This window comes from Brassica oleracea, chromosome C2, assembly GCF_000695525.1.
Source record: "Brassica oleracea var. oleracea cultivar TO1000 chromosome C2, BOL, whole genome shotgun sequence".
NCBI classification, from domain to species: Eukaryota; Viridiplantae; Streptophyta; class Magnoliopsida; order Brassicales; family Brassicaceae; genus Brassica; species Brassica oleracea.
In genome coordinates this window covers 45,818,318-45,833,056 of record NC_027749.1, presented here as the reverse complement: position 1 = coordinate 45,833,056, position 14,739 = coordinate 45,818,318, and the positions used below count along the sequence as shown (strand labels likewise).

Genomic DNA, 14,739 nt, shown 5'->3' with positions numbered 1-14,739 from the left:
TAAGAAAATAAGAAGCATGTTTGCGATGAATTGTTATTTAATTATAGTTCAAGTGTTTTACAAATCAGGACTATTTTATTACTGTAAAAAATATGGTAATAGTTATTAGCAAAAAAATTAACTTATGATTTTCATACGTTGTTATAAAATATATACATATTTACATGTTTCTATTTTTTTATCGGTTTTATTCGGTTTTATCGGTTATATACCGAACCATATCCAAATCCTACGGTTTTTTAAAAATCATATCCATTCGGTTTGTATGGTATATACCAAATCCAAACCATATTATCTATTTCGGTTCGGTTCGGTTCGGTACGGTTCGGTTTTGCCATATTGAACAGCCCTAATTTTAAGTCTATATTCAATGGATAGAAATAAATATGCAAAAGGAATGAATATGTAATTTTTTTGTTATAAAACTTAAAAGTGATTTTATCTGTGAAGGCTTCATTAGTGTGGTTTAACCAATAGTTCATTAACGTTTTTATATCAGGAGGTATGGTTTTCAATTTCCGGAGAAGGATTGGCAGAATATTAGAAAAAAAATTTACAAAAAATATTCGGCATCGCGTAAGAAGTATCATCTTGTAGGACCGCTTATGGTGATGTAGTTTAACATAAATCATCGATAGAATTATCGGTTGTAATATGGTATATTTAATTGTCTCTCATAGTTTGCGATAAAATAATTATCCAAATTATTATTTTTTAAATGATTCTCTTTTGAAAAATAAATAAATACGTGTCGGTTATATTAACGAACATTTTTTGTCAGCTATTAACGAACATATATATGTATATTAGAACATCAAACTATGTAACAAATTCAATGCATTAATGTTTTTCACAAAGTTTATCATGTGAAATAATGTTGCCAGAAAACTCATTTAACAAACTAATTTTTGGCATGATAGTATTATTTAGTTAACAAAATTAATCGCCTATAATAAATTATAGAATTTTGTTAGAATTTCGTTAGATTTATAGAATTTTGAATAAAAAAATATATTTAATAATACGTGTAATTGACAAAAATATTAACGATCATATAATATTAATTATAATATAAAAATTGAAGTTGGAACACGTGTTTGACTTCGAAAGGGAATAATTATACACATTTATATTTTTTGATTAAAATATATACATATATATATATATATATATATATATATATGCAATACAGCTGTACTAGATGCTATAAAACCAACGTGATTACCACTATTACTATTCTTAATTTTATCGTCTCATGTGGTAGCTAAATAGTGCAAGATTAAACTAGCAGTTAGTATAAAATGCGCGTAAGCTGGTAAATATATATATATTGATAATTTAGGAGTATCCGATGGGTCCAAACCCATATAGAGATCAAAGATGTAAATAATATGGGTGGAGAAAAAAACCTAACTGTGTCGAGTCAAACCGAACCAACCGAAACCGATTCAAACCGAACCAAAGTCTATTTCAAACCATTTGATTCAAGATTTTTCCAACCCGAATGGTTCGGTTTTAAACCGAACCGAACCGAAAAACCGATGTGTTTTTGTAATTCTTTAAATTAAAAATATCAGTAACACCAATATACTAAAATTCTAATACCAAACCACGTATTTTCCATTTTTCATTCATCAACATATATTCTTCTAACAGAATATGTAATCATTAACATATTTGAATTTAAAAAATAGAAAAGTTTATATTTTTATATCTTATATATGTAAACGTAGATGTTAAATCTAAACCTAAAATTTAAAGAAAGTTTTATTAAAAACAAAAGTTCTTCTCCACGGCGTCACATAGAAGATGATTTATTGCAAGATTTTTAATAATGATATAAAAGACATTACTAATGATATTGTTTTTTTTTTCTTTTTAGTTAACTTTCATTTATTTTAATTTTTATATATTTTTGCGACTTTTTAAAGGTTTTTGTTTCCGCTTTAAATTGAATTTACTTCACATCGTTTATGTTTACATAATTTATGTTTTAAAACATAATTTTTCTTAAAAAATTAAATTAAGAAGAACCTAACTATGAAGAACCTAACTAAAATGATCCAAAAAACAAACCGAACCAAACCGAATACAAACCGAACAGAATATAAACCGAACCGAACACAAACCAAAATAACTATGGTTTATGTCAGTTGGAAAAATACTAGAACCGAACTAGCCAAACGAACCGAACCCAAACCGAACCGATAAAATAACCGAAGTGCCCACCCCTAGTATATAAGAATGACTCTTATTATTAGCTTGTGAAAATAACAAAACACAAGTTCTCAATCTCCAAACTCTATTAAGGTATGTCACACATTGACATCTACTTATATAGAGCTTGATATATCCTAATCCTAATAGATAACACATTTAGATAACTCGTAAATATATTCGACTTCCTATTTTCCATGACTCGGTAGGATTAGGACTCTTTCTTGCTTCTCAAGCTTTCTTCTTGTTCAAGCTTATCTCAACAATCTCCCCCTTAAGCTTGAACTGAAACTTTGTCAACTCTTGAACTCCAATAAGCTCTCTCATGTCCTTGAATTTGATTCTTCCAAGAGCTTTAGTTAGTATATCCGCTTTCTGTCTATCACCCGGGACGTGCTCAACTTCAATCAGACCGTCTTCGACACACTCTCTAATGAAATGGTATCTCATATGAATATGCTTACTGTGACCATGAAATATCGGATTCTTCGTTAAAGCTATAGTCGACTGGTTATCTATCTTGATGATGACCTTCTCACGCAACATTGGATCGATCTCACCGAGTAAGTCTCGCAACCAGATGGCCTGTCGTGCAGCCACAGTACCCGCCATGAACTCCGCTTCACAAGACAACAATGCCACAGTTTCTTGTTTCTGCGAACACCAGGTTATAGGACTCTCTCCTAGATAGAAAACGTGACCTGTAGTGCTCTTACCACCATCAGGATCTACGTTGTGGCTGCTGTCGCTATACCCTATCAATCTCGTTGAGCTTGGTCGTAAACAAGAGAAAGAGAGACCGTACGTCGTAGTGCTCTGAAGGTATCTCAAACACTGCTTCACTGCCGCCCCATGAGACTCTTTTGGCCGCTGCATATAACGACTTAAGACCCCACGCAATAAGATAAATCTGGCCTGGTGTGAAGGAGATACCGAAGACATCCAACATTCCTCCTATAAGCCATTGCATCAATATCTTCCTCATCCTCTGCTCGTGATAGCTTTATACCGGAGTCCATCGGAGTTTGAACTGAATTGCAATCTTTCATACATTCTCCTTCCAATATCTTCAAAGCATAGTTTCGTTGGTTTAGAGTTATTCCGTCTTGATGTTGAATAACTTCTATCCCAAGATAGTAGGTTAGCCTCCCAAGATCACTCATCTCGAAATTTTTTGCTATCTCCCGCTTAAACTCGTTTATGATCTTCACATTTGTTTCTGTAACGAACAAATCATCAACATAAACCGCAACACGTAACATATTCTCGTCCATCTTCTTGTGATAGACCGACGGTTCCTTCGCACATCGTTTGAAACAAAGCTTCTTCAGTATCCCATTCAATTTATCATTCCAAGCACGAGGTGCTTGTCGTAGACCGTATAACGCTTTGTGGAGCTTATAGACTTTGCTCTCGGATCCTTCCACTACGAAACCGTCTAGCTGTGTAACATAGACAGTTTCCTTCAAATCTCCATGGAGAAACGCCGTCTTGACGTCGAGATGATGTATTTCCCAACCTTTTGATGCTGCAATGTTGATTAGAAGTCGGATTGTCTCGATTCTTGCTACAGGAGGGAAGACTTCGTCGTAGTCGATCCCATATCTCTGAACATATCCTTTTGCGACGAGATGAACTTTGTATTTGTTAGTTGTTCCATCGGAGTTTCTCTTTACTTTAAATACCCACTTGAGTCCTATGGCTTTGGCTCTTTGAGGAAGCTCCACGAGTGTCCATGTTTGATTCTTAGTGATCGAATGGATCTCGTCTTCGCAGGCAAGTGTCCATTCTTTCGACTCTCGAGCTTCTTCATAGTCCTTTGGCTCGTTGTTTATGCTCATGAGTAGATATTCTCCTTCTTCTTCAGCAAGATACAAAACGTAATCCTCCAGATATGACGGTTTGTTGCTCTGTCTCGTTGATCTTCTAAGAAAGACCTCGTCAATCTCTTCTTGTTCTTTATCATTCTCGTGTTTGTCTTCAACTTCAGCCATCTCTTCTCTGTTTTCTCTGTTCTCGCTGTTTTTGAGCTCTCTCGCTGTGGTCTCGTTCTCATCGACTTCGAACTCAGTGATGCCGTGATTACCAAAGTCAGAGTGTGCTATCGTAAAGCTACTCGATATATCTTGTGCTGAGTTGCTTTGGCTCCAGTTCCAACTCTTGCTCTCATCGAACACCACATCGCGACTAACTACAATCTTCTGAGAGCTCGGATCATACATTCGGTAGGCCTTAGAGACTGGTTCCATACCGAGATGCACTAATATGCTCGATCTGTCTTCCAACTTCTTCAGGTGAGGTTTTACTGTCTTTGCATATCCTATGCAGCCGAACGTTCGAAGATGACTGATGTTAGGTCTCTTGTCTCTAAATACTTCATAAGGGGTGCGTTCCTTGAGACTTCTCGTAGCTACTCTATTGAGAATGTAGGTGGAGTGTCTTACTGCTTCTCCCCAGAGGTAGTTAGGTACCATCATGTGCTTCAGAATACTTTGTGTCATCTCCATTAGGGTTCTGTTTCTTCGTTCCACAACTCCATTCTGTTGAGGGCTGTATGGAGCTGTGAGATGTCGTTTGATACCTGATTCCTCGCAGTAGCTGTTGAACTCACGTGACACAAACTCTCCTCCCCTATCTATTCTGAACGTATTTATGCTTGTCATCGTGTCTTGCTCCACAAGTTTCTTAAATCTCTTGAATTTTTCAAAAACCTCACTCTTCTCTTTCAACAAAATAGTCCACATGTACCTTGAGTAGTCACCAATGAACACAAAGATGTATCTATTTCCACCGATCGTGCTTGGTGTTATAGGACCACAAAGGTCTCCGTGAATTAACTCAAGCTTCTTGTTGGATCGATAAGTAGTGGTTTGTGGGAATACCTGTCGAGTTTGCTTTCCTAGGAGACACGAGCTACATATCTCTCTTTCGACGTCTATATGAGGCATTCCAAGCACGAGCTCTCACTGCACCATTGATTTCATCGTCCCAAAGTTAACGTGACCCAAACGAGCATGCCATCTGTTAGATTCACTGGCCGTTGTAGAGATGAGGCACATAGATTCTTTTATTCCCATACAGACCTTGTAGTGTCGATTCTTCGACCTTACTTCTTTCACAAGTAGCTTGCCATCTCGATCATTGATATATGGTGTTTTTAATACCATTATATGTGTTCTTTGAGTTAATTCTCAGTCCTAATTCGTGCTTATTTGATGTCATTCCAGGTTTAGAGTAGGTGAAAGAGTAAAGAATAGAGTGCCATGAAGGAAGAAGTCATTTTAGAATATCTAACGCAGAACAGCCAGTCGGATCAATCCGAAGGTTGTTCCCAAAGAGAGCAAGCGACTGACTGTGCCCGACTATTAAGGAAACCTCCAAGATTTCAGGGATTTGCCCTATATTTTCTCTCCTTTCTCTTTACCACTGGTGCCTCCATATAAAAAGCCTATGCTATCATTTCTAATTTCTGACACTAGTTTTACAAGAGACCGAGAACTATTTTGGATTTAGCAACTTGTAAGGGAGAAGGCTTCATCTCTCATTTTCACGAGAAGATCATCCTGAACCCTTGTCTTTCTACTTTATTTTATATGCAGTATTATTCAGAAATCATGTCTGTGTCATCTTGCTTTATGATTGAGTAGTCGGCTAAGCTTGCTTAGGGTTTTAGGGTGTCAATCGGATGAGCTAAACGCAAATAAGTGATTTTAACTGTTCTTCATTCATATTGTTCTTACTGCTTGCATTGAATTGATCCCTTAATATTCGATCTCTAGTTTAATCACCTAGCTAACCGCTTAGGAGATAAATTGACATATATTGAATGAGCTTCATATCCCTAATCAGCGAGAGTAGATATTAGGGTATTAAGTAAACTAATCGGACCTGATCTCTAAGGCTTGCTATCGCGTCTTGTTCCAAGTGAGACCCTAGGACTCAAGACCGATCAGGAAAGGGAACAAATCCACGATAGTGGATTGTTTTAGCCGAGTGATCCGAGTTCTAGACTGCACCTCATTGCACTTGAATAGTGGTTTGGTTCTGCATTGACACCCGATGAACAACCCTAAGCCGGCTTTCATTTAAATCGAATTTGAATCTCTAGGTATTTTAGTTACTTGCGTCACCATTGATTTTAAAACCCCACTTTTTCCCAGCTTAATATTGAACTCATAAGAGTAAAGAGTAAACTGGTCCTCTGGATTGAATCTCAAATATTATAATTACCACTGTTAACTTGACAGTAGCAAGGATTTATTTCTAGTGTATCAATCATGCATAGTTAGATGTTCTCCCCTTAGTTTTACATCGCAGCCTGATTCTGTTGCCCGTCCAAGACTGATGATGTTTGATTTCAATTCAGGAATAAAATAAACTTTGGTCATAGTCCTTGCCTCTCTGTTCGTATCAATGAACTCGATGGATCCTTTCCCTTTGATATTTATGCGAGAATCATCACCAAATTTTACCTTGCCCGTAATAGCCTCATTGATCTTTGAAAAGTAACGTCGATCTCCAGTCATATGGTTGCTAGCTCCATTATCTTTATACCATATGTCACCAAACTGCTCATCGTACTTGTTTGGCATAACCTTCTCTTCGTTTAGGTACACAACCCCGTGCATCATGAGCTCGTCAGCGTCTTGTGTATCGTCTTTGTCATTCTTTTGAGCTTCTTGTAACTTTAACAATCGATCTGGACACGACATCGCATAAGGACCCATCTTATCGCACCTGAAACAAGTAATTCTAGATAGGACTCGTCCTCCATTAGATCTCCCTCAACCTCTTCCACGATAACCACGTCCGCCTTGTCCTATGTATCCTCTGTAGTCTTCATTATATGCTGGTTGTGATTCTGCGTATGAATACATGAGCTTACCCTGATCCTCTTGTGCTTCATCTTCCTCGGCCACTCTCTCTTCGTAAGCCTTTAGGCAGCCTATGATGTCCTCAAAACTCATGTTTTTTAGGTCAAGTACCTGTTCAAAGGAGGCGACGATGTGTTTATACTTTTTCCACGGAAGGCACTTAAGAAACTTCTTGACAAGCTTAGTTTCTTCGATTTCCTCTCCTAGGGAAGCAGCTTTTGATGATATCTCAGTTAACTTGCCGACGAAGTCATCTATTTTCTCTGTCTCCTTCATTTTGAGTCTATCAAAATCAGCCATTAAAGTTTGCAACCTAGCTTCTTTAATCCGTTATGCACCAACGTGTTTCGTCTTGATCGCATCCCAATCCTTCTTCATTGTGTCCATCTCGCCAACCTGTAGTATTAAAGCTTCGGGTATTGCTTGAAATAACAGAGCTAACGCCCTATTATTTTTCTCATCGTCATCCGTCTCCTCTATAATACTCCAGACTTTCTGAACTTTGAGCAGATTCTTCATTCTAATTGTTCATACAGTGTAGTTTGTGGAGTTCAACATCGGACACTTGACCGAGTATAGCTCATCCTTCGATTTTGTACTTGTTACCACTGTAATGTCTCTCATGGCTCGTGAATCTTTTCTTTGTGAAAGAAAAATCCAAAAACCCTAAGCTCGGATACCAAATATAGAGATCAAAGATGTAAATAAGAATGACTCTTTTATTATTAACTTGTGAAAATAACTCAAAATACAAGTTTTCAATCTCCAAACTCTATTAAGGTATGTCACACATTAACATTAACTTATTAGAGCTTGATATATCCTAATCCTAATAGGTAACATATTTAGATAACTCCTAAATATATTATACTTTTTATTTTCTATGACTCGATAGGATTAGGACTTTTTCTTGTTTCTCAAACTTTCTTCTCGTTCAAGCTTATCTCAACAACCGAATCGATAGTCTTCTGAAGTTTGCTTACGACGGTGCCAAACAAACTCGGTTGCTCGTAAAGCAATCAGATATCCATATATCTTAGCCACACAAAAGAATAAATTTGGATTTGGTGGATTCCAAACCCGAAATGTTTAACATCTTTTTAATTTTGTCGTACTACTCGACCATCCATGCGTGTGGTTAAGCGCCGGTAAATATTACTATGAGTTTTCTTGCTAATGTGGATATATATCACTCATTTAGCATGTTACTTACTATGTTTTAAGTTATGAACTATGGTTTTAGTTTATTAATTGAGTGTCCAGTAAGTTGTTTGCATTTTTATATTTAAAATACCTCCATATATTGTATTAATTGTATGTCATTAATAGAAACACATGCTGTAGAAAAGAAGAAGTTGACTAGCGTAAAATCAGTTAAAAAATAATCAAAAGCCAAAAAAATACGTTAAAATTCAATGGACGTGACACATGGATTTTTATAATTAGGTTTTATATACGAAATACCATTTTCTTAGTTTTAACTATTGAAACGTTAAAATATCAATTGCATAATTAAATATATTATTTTCATGTTTCTTTATATGAAATATTTTGGCATTTTTTTTGTTTCGCTTTATTTTATTTTTTTAAAAACATGTATACTTATTCATTATAACATTATTTTAATATTGAATGAATAAATTGTATAGCATAGTATTTTATCAGTTAAACTAATTTCAATTTTTCTGTCGATAGTTAAATTGCTTTTAATATGAGTATAAAATAATAAATTTACATATTTTAAATATAATTCATTGGGTAACACCGTAATTTTAGCTTCTTATAAAATAATGATAAATAAATATTTTTGGTCGGTGATTGATCCATAATTAAAACCAAAAAAACAAACAAAATTGCGTTAAAATTTCAACTGGATCTCATCACTAGATGTTTGTATACATATACTGACTTACCTATCATCATGATCTTGTTCTAATATTGGTTAATTATATAACATTTGGTACTATTAACTAGATTATACTCCAAATGTGGAATTTAACTTTAGTTTTTGATTCTAATATCAAACAGTAATTAAAATATCAGGTTCTGGCAAGATATTGCAAAAGTTATTTAGAGAGGTTATTGGGAAAAGAATTCTTAAGAAATCTATCAACTTATAAAATTTCAAATTTTACACAAATCAATCTCTCAATAATTCCCCTTTGATTTGAATATATTAAATCATGTTTTATTGATATTGTATATCATGAGAATTATAACAATTTACATATGTAGTTTTATGTTTTCAAATTATATATTCGTCTCGGTTTTAAGTTAATAATTTATCGCAACATTTGACTTAGACATTTTACCCCCAAAGAAACTTTAAATACTATTAAAGTTCAAAATACGATGTGTTCAAAAAAGAAAAAAAAAAAGTTCAAAAGTCGACAAAGGGGAAGAAGATACATAACAATACCTAGGCGCGCTAAAAAAATTCTACTAAGACGAAAAAGGATCTCACCGTGAAATATGGTTTAATTGTAAATGGAAAAAGACTCACCACACCACAAATTCACATGCAAAACCAACAGCACCTCCTCGCACGCCACACGTCTTCATCGGACGGCTACTATTACATAATGAAAACAAACAAATATATAAAAACAAAATAATTTTGAACCAAAAGATACTCATAATTTCATTAAAAAATCGCCATTTTCAACCCTTTTTCATTTTTACTGCCAAAAACAAAAGTTCAAGGAAGCAGAATAGAGGATGACATATGCGTGGGATGTGTATAAATAGATAACATATGCGTGGGATGATCGACATGCAACGATGAAATCATCATCGGTTTTCTGGGAAAGCTCAGAGAAAACACAGAGCTGGATAGCTTCAAACATGGGAAGATCATCGCCATTCCTCTTGCCTTTTCTTTGTATAAGTCTCTTCTTCACCGTTTTCTTGGTTTACCATCAAAGTCCTTTCAGGTCCATCTCCGATCAAAATGTTCCCACTACCCAACCTCAAATCGGTAAGGTCACATAAAAGAGAATATATAATATGGTTTTGTGAGATTTGGTTTCTCCACGAGCTTAGGTTATGGGAACAAGGATTATTTGTACTTTTAGACTTATGAATACATGATTTTATTTGTAACCATTCCTATATTATTTGTAACATTATATTCATTTTTTTCTTTTGTTCTTGGGCTATTTTTGGAAAATTCTATTGACTTATTTTATTTTTGTTTTTGTTGTTGGTGTGGCTTGGTTAGATCCTGATTGTGATTTGTTCAAGGGACATTGGGTTCCAGACAAAAGAGGATCTTTGTACACAAACTCAAGCTGTTCCACTATTCCTGCTTCCAAGAACTGCATAAAACATGGGCGATCAGACAGATATTTCTTGTTTTGGAGATGGAAACCCGATGGCTGCGATCTTCCTAGATTTAACCCTAAGGCGTTTCTCAGTATGGTTAGAGGCAAGAAGATGAGTTTTATTGGTGATTCTGTAGCAAGAAACCACATGGAATCTCTTCTTTGCTTGTTGTCAATGGTGAAGTTCAATCTTTTTTTTTTTTTAAAGATGTATCTGTTGCTTGGTTTACAAGAAAGTTAAAAAATAGCGTTTGCTTCTGCAGGAAGAAACTCCTAGAGATATCTACAAGGATGGAGAAGACAGAAACAGGATTTGGTACTTTCCTAGTCATGATTTCATACTATCTACATCTTGGACTAAGTTTCTTGTGGCTGGACAAGAGAGGGTAGACAGTAACAAGACCGGAACTGGGTTGTTTGATTTAGATCTTGCCAAGATGGATGAAGGGTGGTCCAAGGGTCTGCCAAATACAGACATTTCTATTGTCTCGGCTGCTCACTGGTTCTTCAGACCAATAATCATCCATAGAGGAGACGAGACGCTTGGTTGCATCTACTGTAACTTACCAAACATGACTCGCATAAGCCCAGACGAAGGGTTTAAGCTTGTTTACTCAGCGGTATTTAAGCACATCAGTGAGTGTAAGAACTGCAAGGAAGACTTAGTTACGGTCCTGAGGACTATTTCCCCTTCCCATTTCGAGAACGGGACTTGGGATACTGGAGGAGCGTGCAGCAGAACCAGTCCTTTTGGTGAGAACCAGATCGATCTCCAGAGTAACGAGATGAAGATCAGGACATCTCAGATTCAACAGCTTGAAGGTGTAACAAAAGGAGACTATGAAGGAAAGAAGTTTGCGGTTTTGGATGTGACTAAGGTTATGCTGATGAGACCTGATGGTCATCCTAATGGTCATTGGGGAAATAAATGGATGAAAGGTTATAATGACTGCGTCCACTGGTGCTTGCCAGGGCCTATTGATGCGTGGAACGAGTTTCTAATGGCCGTAATTAGACAATTAAGATGATCCATTTGTGGATAAACATACAAAAATATACTTTTATATATATAGAAGTAGACCTCCAAATTAGGGAAACTTTATATAAAAAAAACTTTTAAAAGAAATGTTTATATCCTCCTCCCCAAAATCTCAGATCTATCCCCGGAGCCAGTGAGCTATCCTTACAGAAAACTGATAAGCTTTTCTAGCTGTATTTCCACAAAATGAGAAGAGAAGTGTTGACTGAGAAGTCAAAGAAGAAAGACGCTCTTCCATTTGGAGGCTTCGCCGTTGAGATGAAGATCACATATAAATAGAGTTGAGAGTCAGTTGGAGAAGGCAGCTTTGTATTTTGGATTGAGACGAGAGTCCTGAGGAGATTACGAGTGGGTTAAGCCATCGTAGCTCAAGTTGGTTCTTGATACAAATTGTAGTGCATTGTTCCACTGATTCAATAAAGTGTTTGGAGAGTTTGTGATTGAGTTTGAGAGAGCGTTTGTGATTGAATCGATAGCTCAAACTCTATCAAAACCATGATCCAACGTAACTTGAAACAGAAACATAACAGCTAAGTTTTTCAGCAACAATTGAACTACAAAGCTTATGTAGTGTTCCACCAGCAACCACGATGTCCTTAAGATCGATCTGAGACAGAACAAGCTCGAAAGCTTTTGTACTCAGATATGAATTGTTTCAGTAGTCAATATTCATATATCTAATCCAAAGGAATAAACTACAGTCATCAAACCTTAGTGAGGCAGATACAGCGAGACAAATGATAATCAAGACTCTACATTGTTATCACCAAGAACAAAAGAGAAGACTTCACGAACGGAAGAGAACTCAACAAGACCAATATCCATGGCGTAACCATTCACCGGAAGCTTCAAATCTCTCAAAACAGAGAAAGCATCGGCCATACGGGGCTTAGGAACTTCAAGCACCACAGTACATATATAAAGGAACCCACGAATCAAGATGATACTCTTCCCCATCCTCAACACTTTATTTCTTCATCGCATTGCATAGCTGAATATAATTTTGTAGAGTTTATCTTTAAATATCGAAAATAATAATAAGAAAAACATTGAAAATAATATTAAAATAATTAGAAAATAATTTTGTAAAATACATAAGTCGAATTTCACTTATCAAAAATACATTCAATCAAAAAAAATCCTAACAAGCCAAAGTTAGAATTTCCCCTACCGTTAGTTTTAACACTACCATTTTCAAGTTCTACGTATGTTTTTTTTCCCTTACAATTTTTTTTTCAAATAATTAAATTTGGTCGTCGTTGTGATTCAACAGAAGAGGCGTTTTCTCGTTTTCTAAAAGTGTCAACAACCGAGTCTTGTCTTCGTTTGCTTTCCCCCACATTACAGCGTAAAACCCTAACGTTATCAAAACTCCTCCTATCAAACTGCAACATAAAGCACAATATGATTAGATTTGTTTTTTTATTTCCAAAATAAGAAGATCAAGACCACTGATGCATATATATATACCATCCGAGATAGAGAGAATCGCCGAGAAAAATAGCACTCATAACAACCGCTATTAAAATGGACAATGGCTTAAATATCGCTAAGTAAAGAGGTCCTTTGTAACGCACTGTCCATGAATGAATCACGTAGTATACTGGAGTGAATATTCCCTGAAATGTTTTACACGTCAATACTATGTTAAGACAAAAACAAAGGACGTTTGATTTAACATTTGAAACTATATATAGATCGTACCATAGTTACAATGCTTATCAATGTAATGTCGAATCTAATGATCCAAATGCTTGGATTGTCCTTCTCGACCACGAGTCCAGTCAACGAGGTCAAGATTGAAACACACATCGAATAGAAAAAGGAGACTGTAAATGCTGCTGGGTATTCAGTCATTATATGTGCCTGCCCAATATATGTATAATAAATATTGCAATGAATTGATGTTTGATATATAGGAAAAAATCAATTAATTTCGTATAGGTTAAACCGATCATTAGTTGATATATGTTTAGATTATAGCTTAAAAGCATTTTTAAATGTAGCAATCACTGAAGGAGTCATAAAAGAACCTGAAGTATGAAAGAAATAGAAACGAAGATGTCTTTAATGGTAAGAAGACATCCACCGATGATCCAGTCGGAGTTTGAAGAAAATAACGACGGAGAAAGCTGACGGAAGTGTAGATACGGCGGAGAAGATGCAACGAAGACACGTGGACCGTGGTAGAGAACTACCACAGGTGCGCCTACTAACGACAATACTGTCCCCATCACTTTGGCTACACTGCTCCTTTCTTTGAAATTTACTTTCTCCATTCTTTTTCATAAATTAAAAATTAATGATTCTGTCACGTTTTATTATTCTAATTGATTTTAAACCATATAGTATTTTTCGTCAAATGGACAAAAAACAAAAGGCTGGCTGCCAAAGAAAATCCGATATATACGCATCTTGTCTAATAATGCAAGCAGTCTTGTTAGATATAATAAGTACATGGGACCAATGAACAGCAGCGTGTTGTTCACCACAAAGTAGGATTGTGATTGTGCGATACTGATATATAAACTTATTTTATTATTTACCGAACCTGAATAAATGTATCCATCGAAAGAAAGAAGGAAAACTAAATAATATATGCATTAAAAACAAATTTCCTTCAGATATTCTCCGTTTTTTCTTCTGTTAAAATTACAAAAGATAATATAAAAGCTGGTAAATCAAATAATTTATACATACTCCTATCAAATAGATTTTAATTTTGTAGCTGAGATATGGCTGTTTAATACGATATTTTCAGACTGATTTTTGGTACACTCGATTTAACACCAACGGTCACAAAGAAAATTTCTCAAAAATTTTCCCTTTCTCAAACGATCATAAACAGTGATTTTCATCTATAAATACAACTCATTTTCACTTCATTTCATCATCCAAAACATTTCATCTTCTCTCAAAAAAAAAAATTTCAAATCGCTCTCCTCCGATTCTTTTTTCATTTCAAAAAAGATGATTCGCATATTTTTGGCCTTATGTGCAATTTTTATTTTTGCTTCTATGTATGGTCTTTTTATTGGAGAATTTGCTCCTGAAGAATTTGCGCTTAATGTCGGTTTACTTTTCTATGCGTTGCTTCTCCTTGTAATTGCATGTATTATCAATATAAATGGTTCGTTTTAAAATTACGAAATTCTAATAAAATATTTTATTTTGTGTTTTTAGAAATACAAATGGTAAACATCGAGAAACTCCAGTTCCCGGCCCTGAAAATAACTGGCAAAATTACGTCGGGTGGGTCACAAACGTGAAACCATATCTGGTGATG

General features: G+C 35.3%; 2 protein-coding genes across 2 annotated transcripts in view; one reads left to right on the top strand and one right to left on the bottom strand.

Annotated features, from left to right (window-relative positions):
• Positions 1-9,802: 9,802 nt before the first annotated feature.
• Positions 9,803-12,035, top strand: LOC106327798 (protein ALTERED XYLOGLUCAN 4-like). Its single transcript, XM_013766052.1, has 3 exons — positions 9,803-10,068; positions 10,312-10,592; positions 10,678-12,035. The coding sequence occupies exons 1-3, from the start codon at positions 9,873-9,875 to the stop codon at positions 11,440-11,442; spliced, it is 1,242 nt and encodes a 413-aa protein (XP_013621506.1). The 5' UTR covers positions 9,803-9,872; the 3' UTR covers positions 11,443-12,035.
• A 71-nt stretch (positions 12,036-12,106) lies between these two features.
• LOC106327799 (WAT1-related protein At3g28100-like) overlaps positions 12,107-14,739 on the bottom strand; it is a 7,520-nt gene continuing 4,887 nt past the window's right edge. The window contains exons 4-7 of the mRNA XM_013766053.1: positions 13,487-13,733; positions 13,158-13,319; positions 12,924-13,072; positions 12,107-12,838 (exon numbers count right to left, since the gene is read on the bottom strand). Coding sequence (XP_013621507.1) covers positions 12,697-12,838; positions 12,924-13,072; positions 13,158-13,319; positions 13,487-13,733 — 700 coding nt within the window. The 3' untranslated portion in view covers positions 12,107-12,696. The remainder of the gene's footprint in view (positions 12,839-12,923; positions 13,073-13,157; positions 13,320-13,486; positions 13,734-14,739) is intronic.

Bases quoted from the DNA above. Each gene is read 5' to 3' on its own strand.
- LOC106327798 (XM_013766052.1), top strand. From the start codon at position 9,873: ATGAAATCATCATCGGTTTTCTGGGAAAGCTCAGAGAAAACACAGAGC. The intron at 10,069-10,311 runs GTAAGGTCACAT...TGGCTTGGTTAG, and splicing joins CACTACCCAACCTCAAATCG to ATCCTGATTGTGATTTGTTC. The intron at 10,593-10,677 runs GTGAAGTTCAAT...TTGCTTCTGCAG, and splicing joins TTCTTTGCTTGTTGTCAATG to GAAGAAACTCCTAGAGATAT.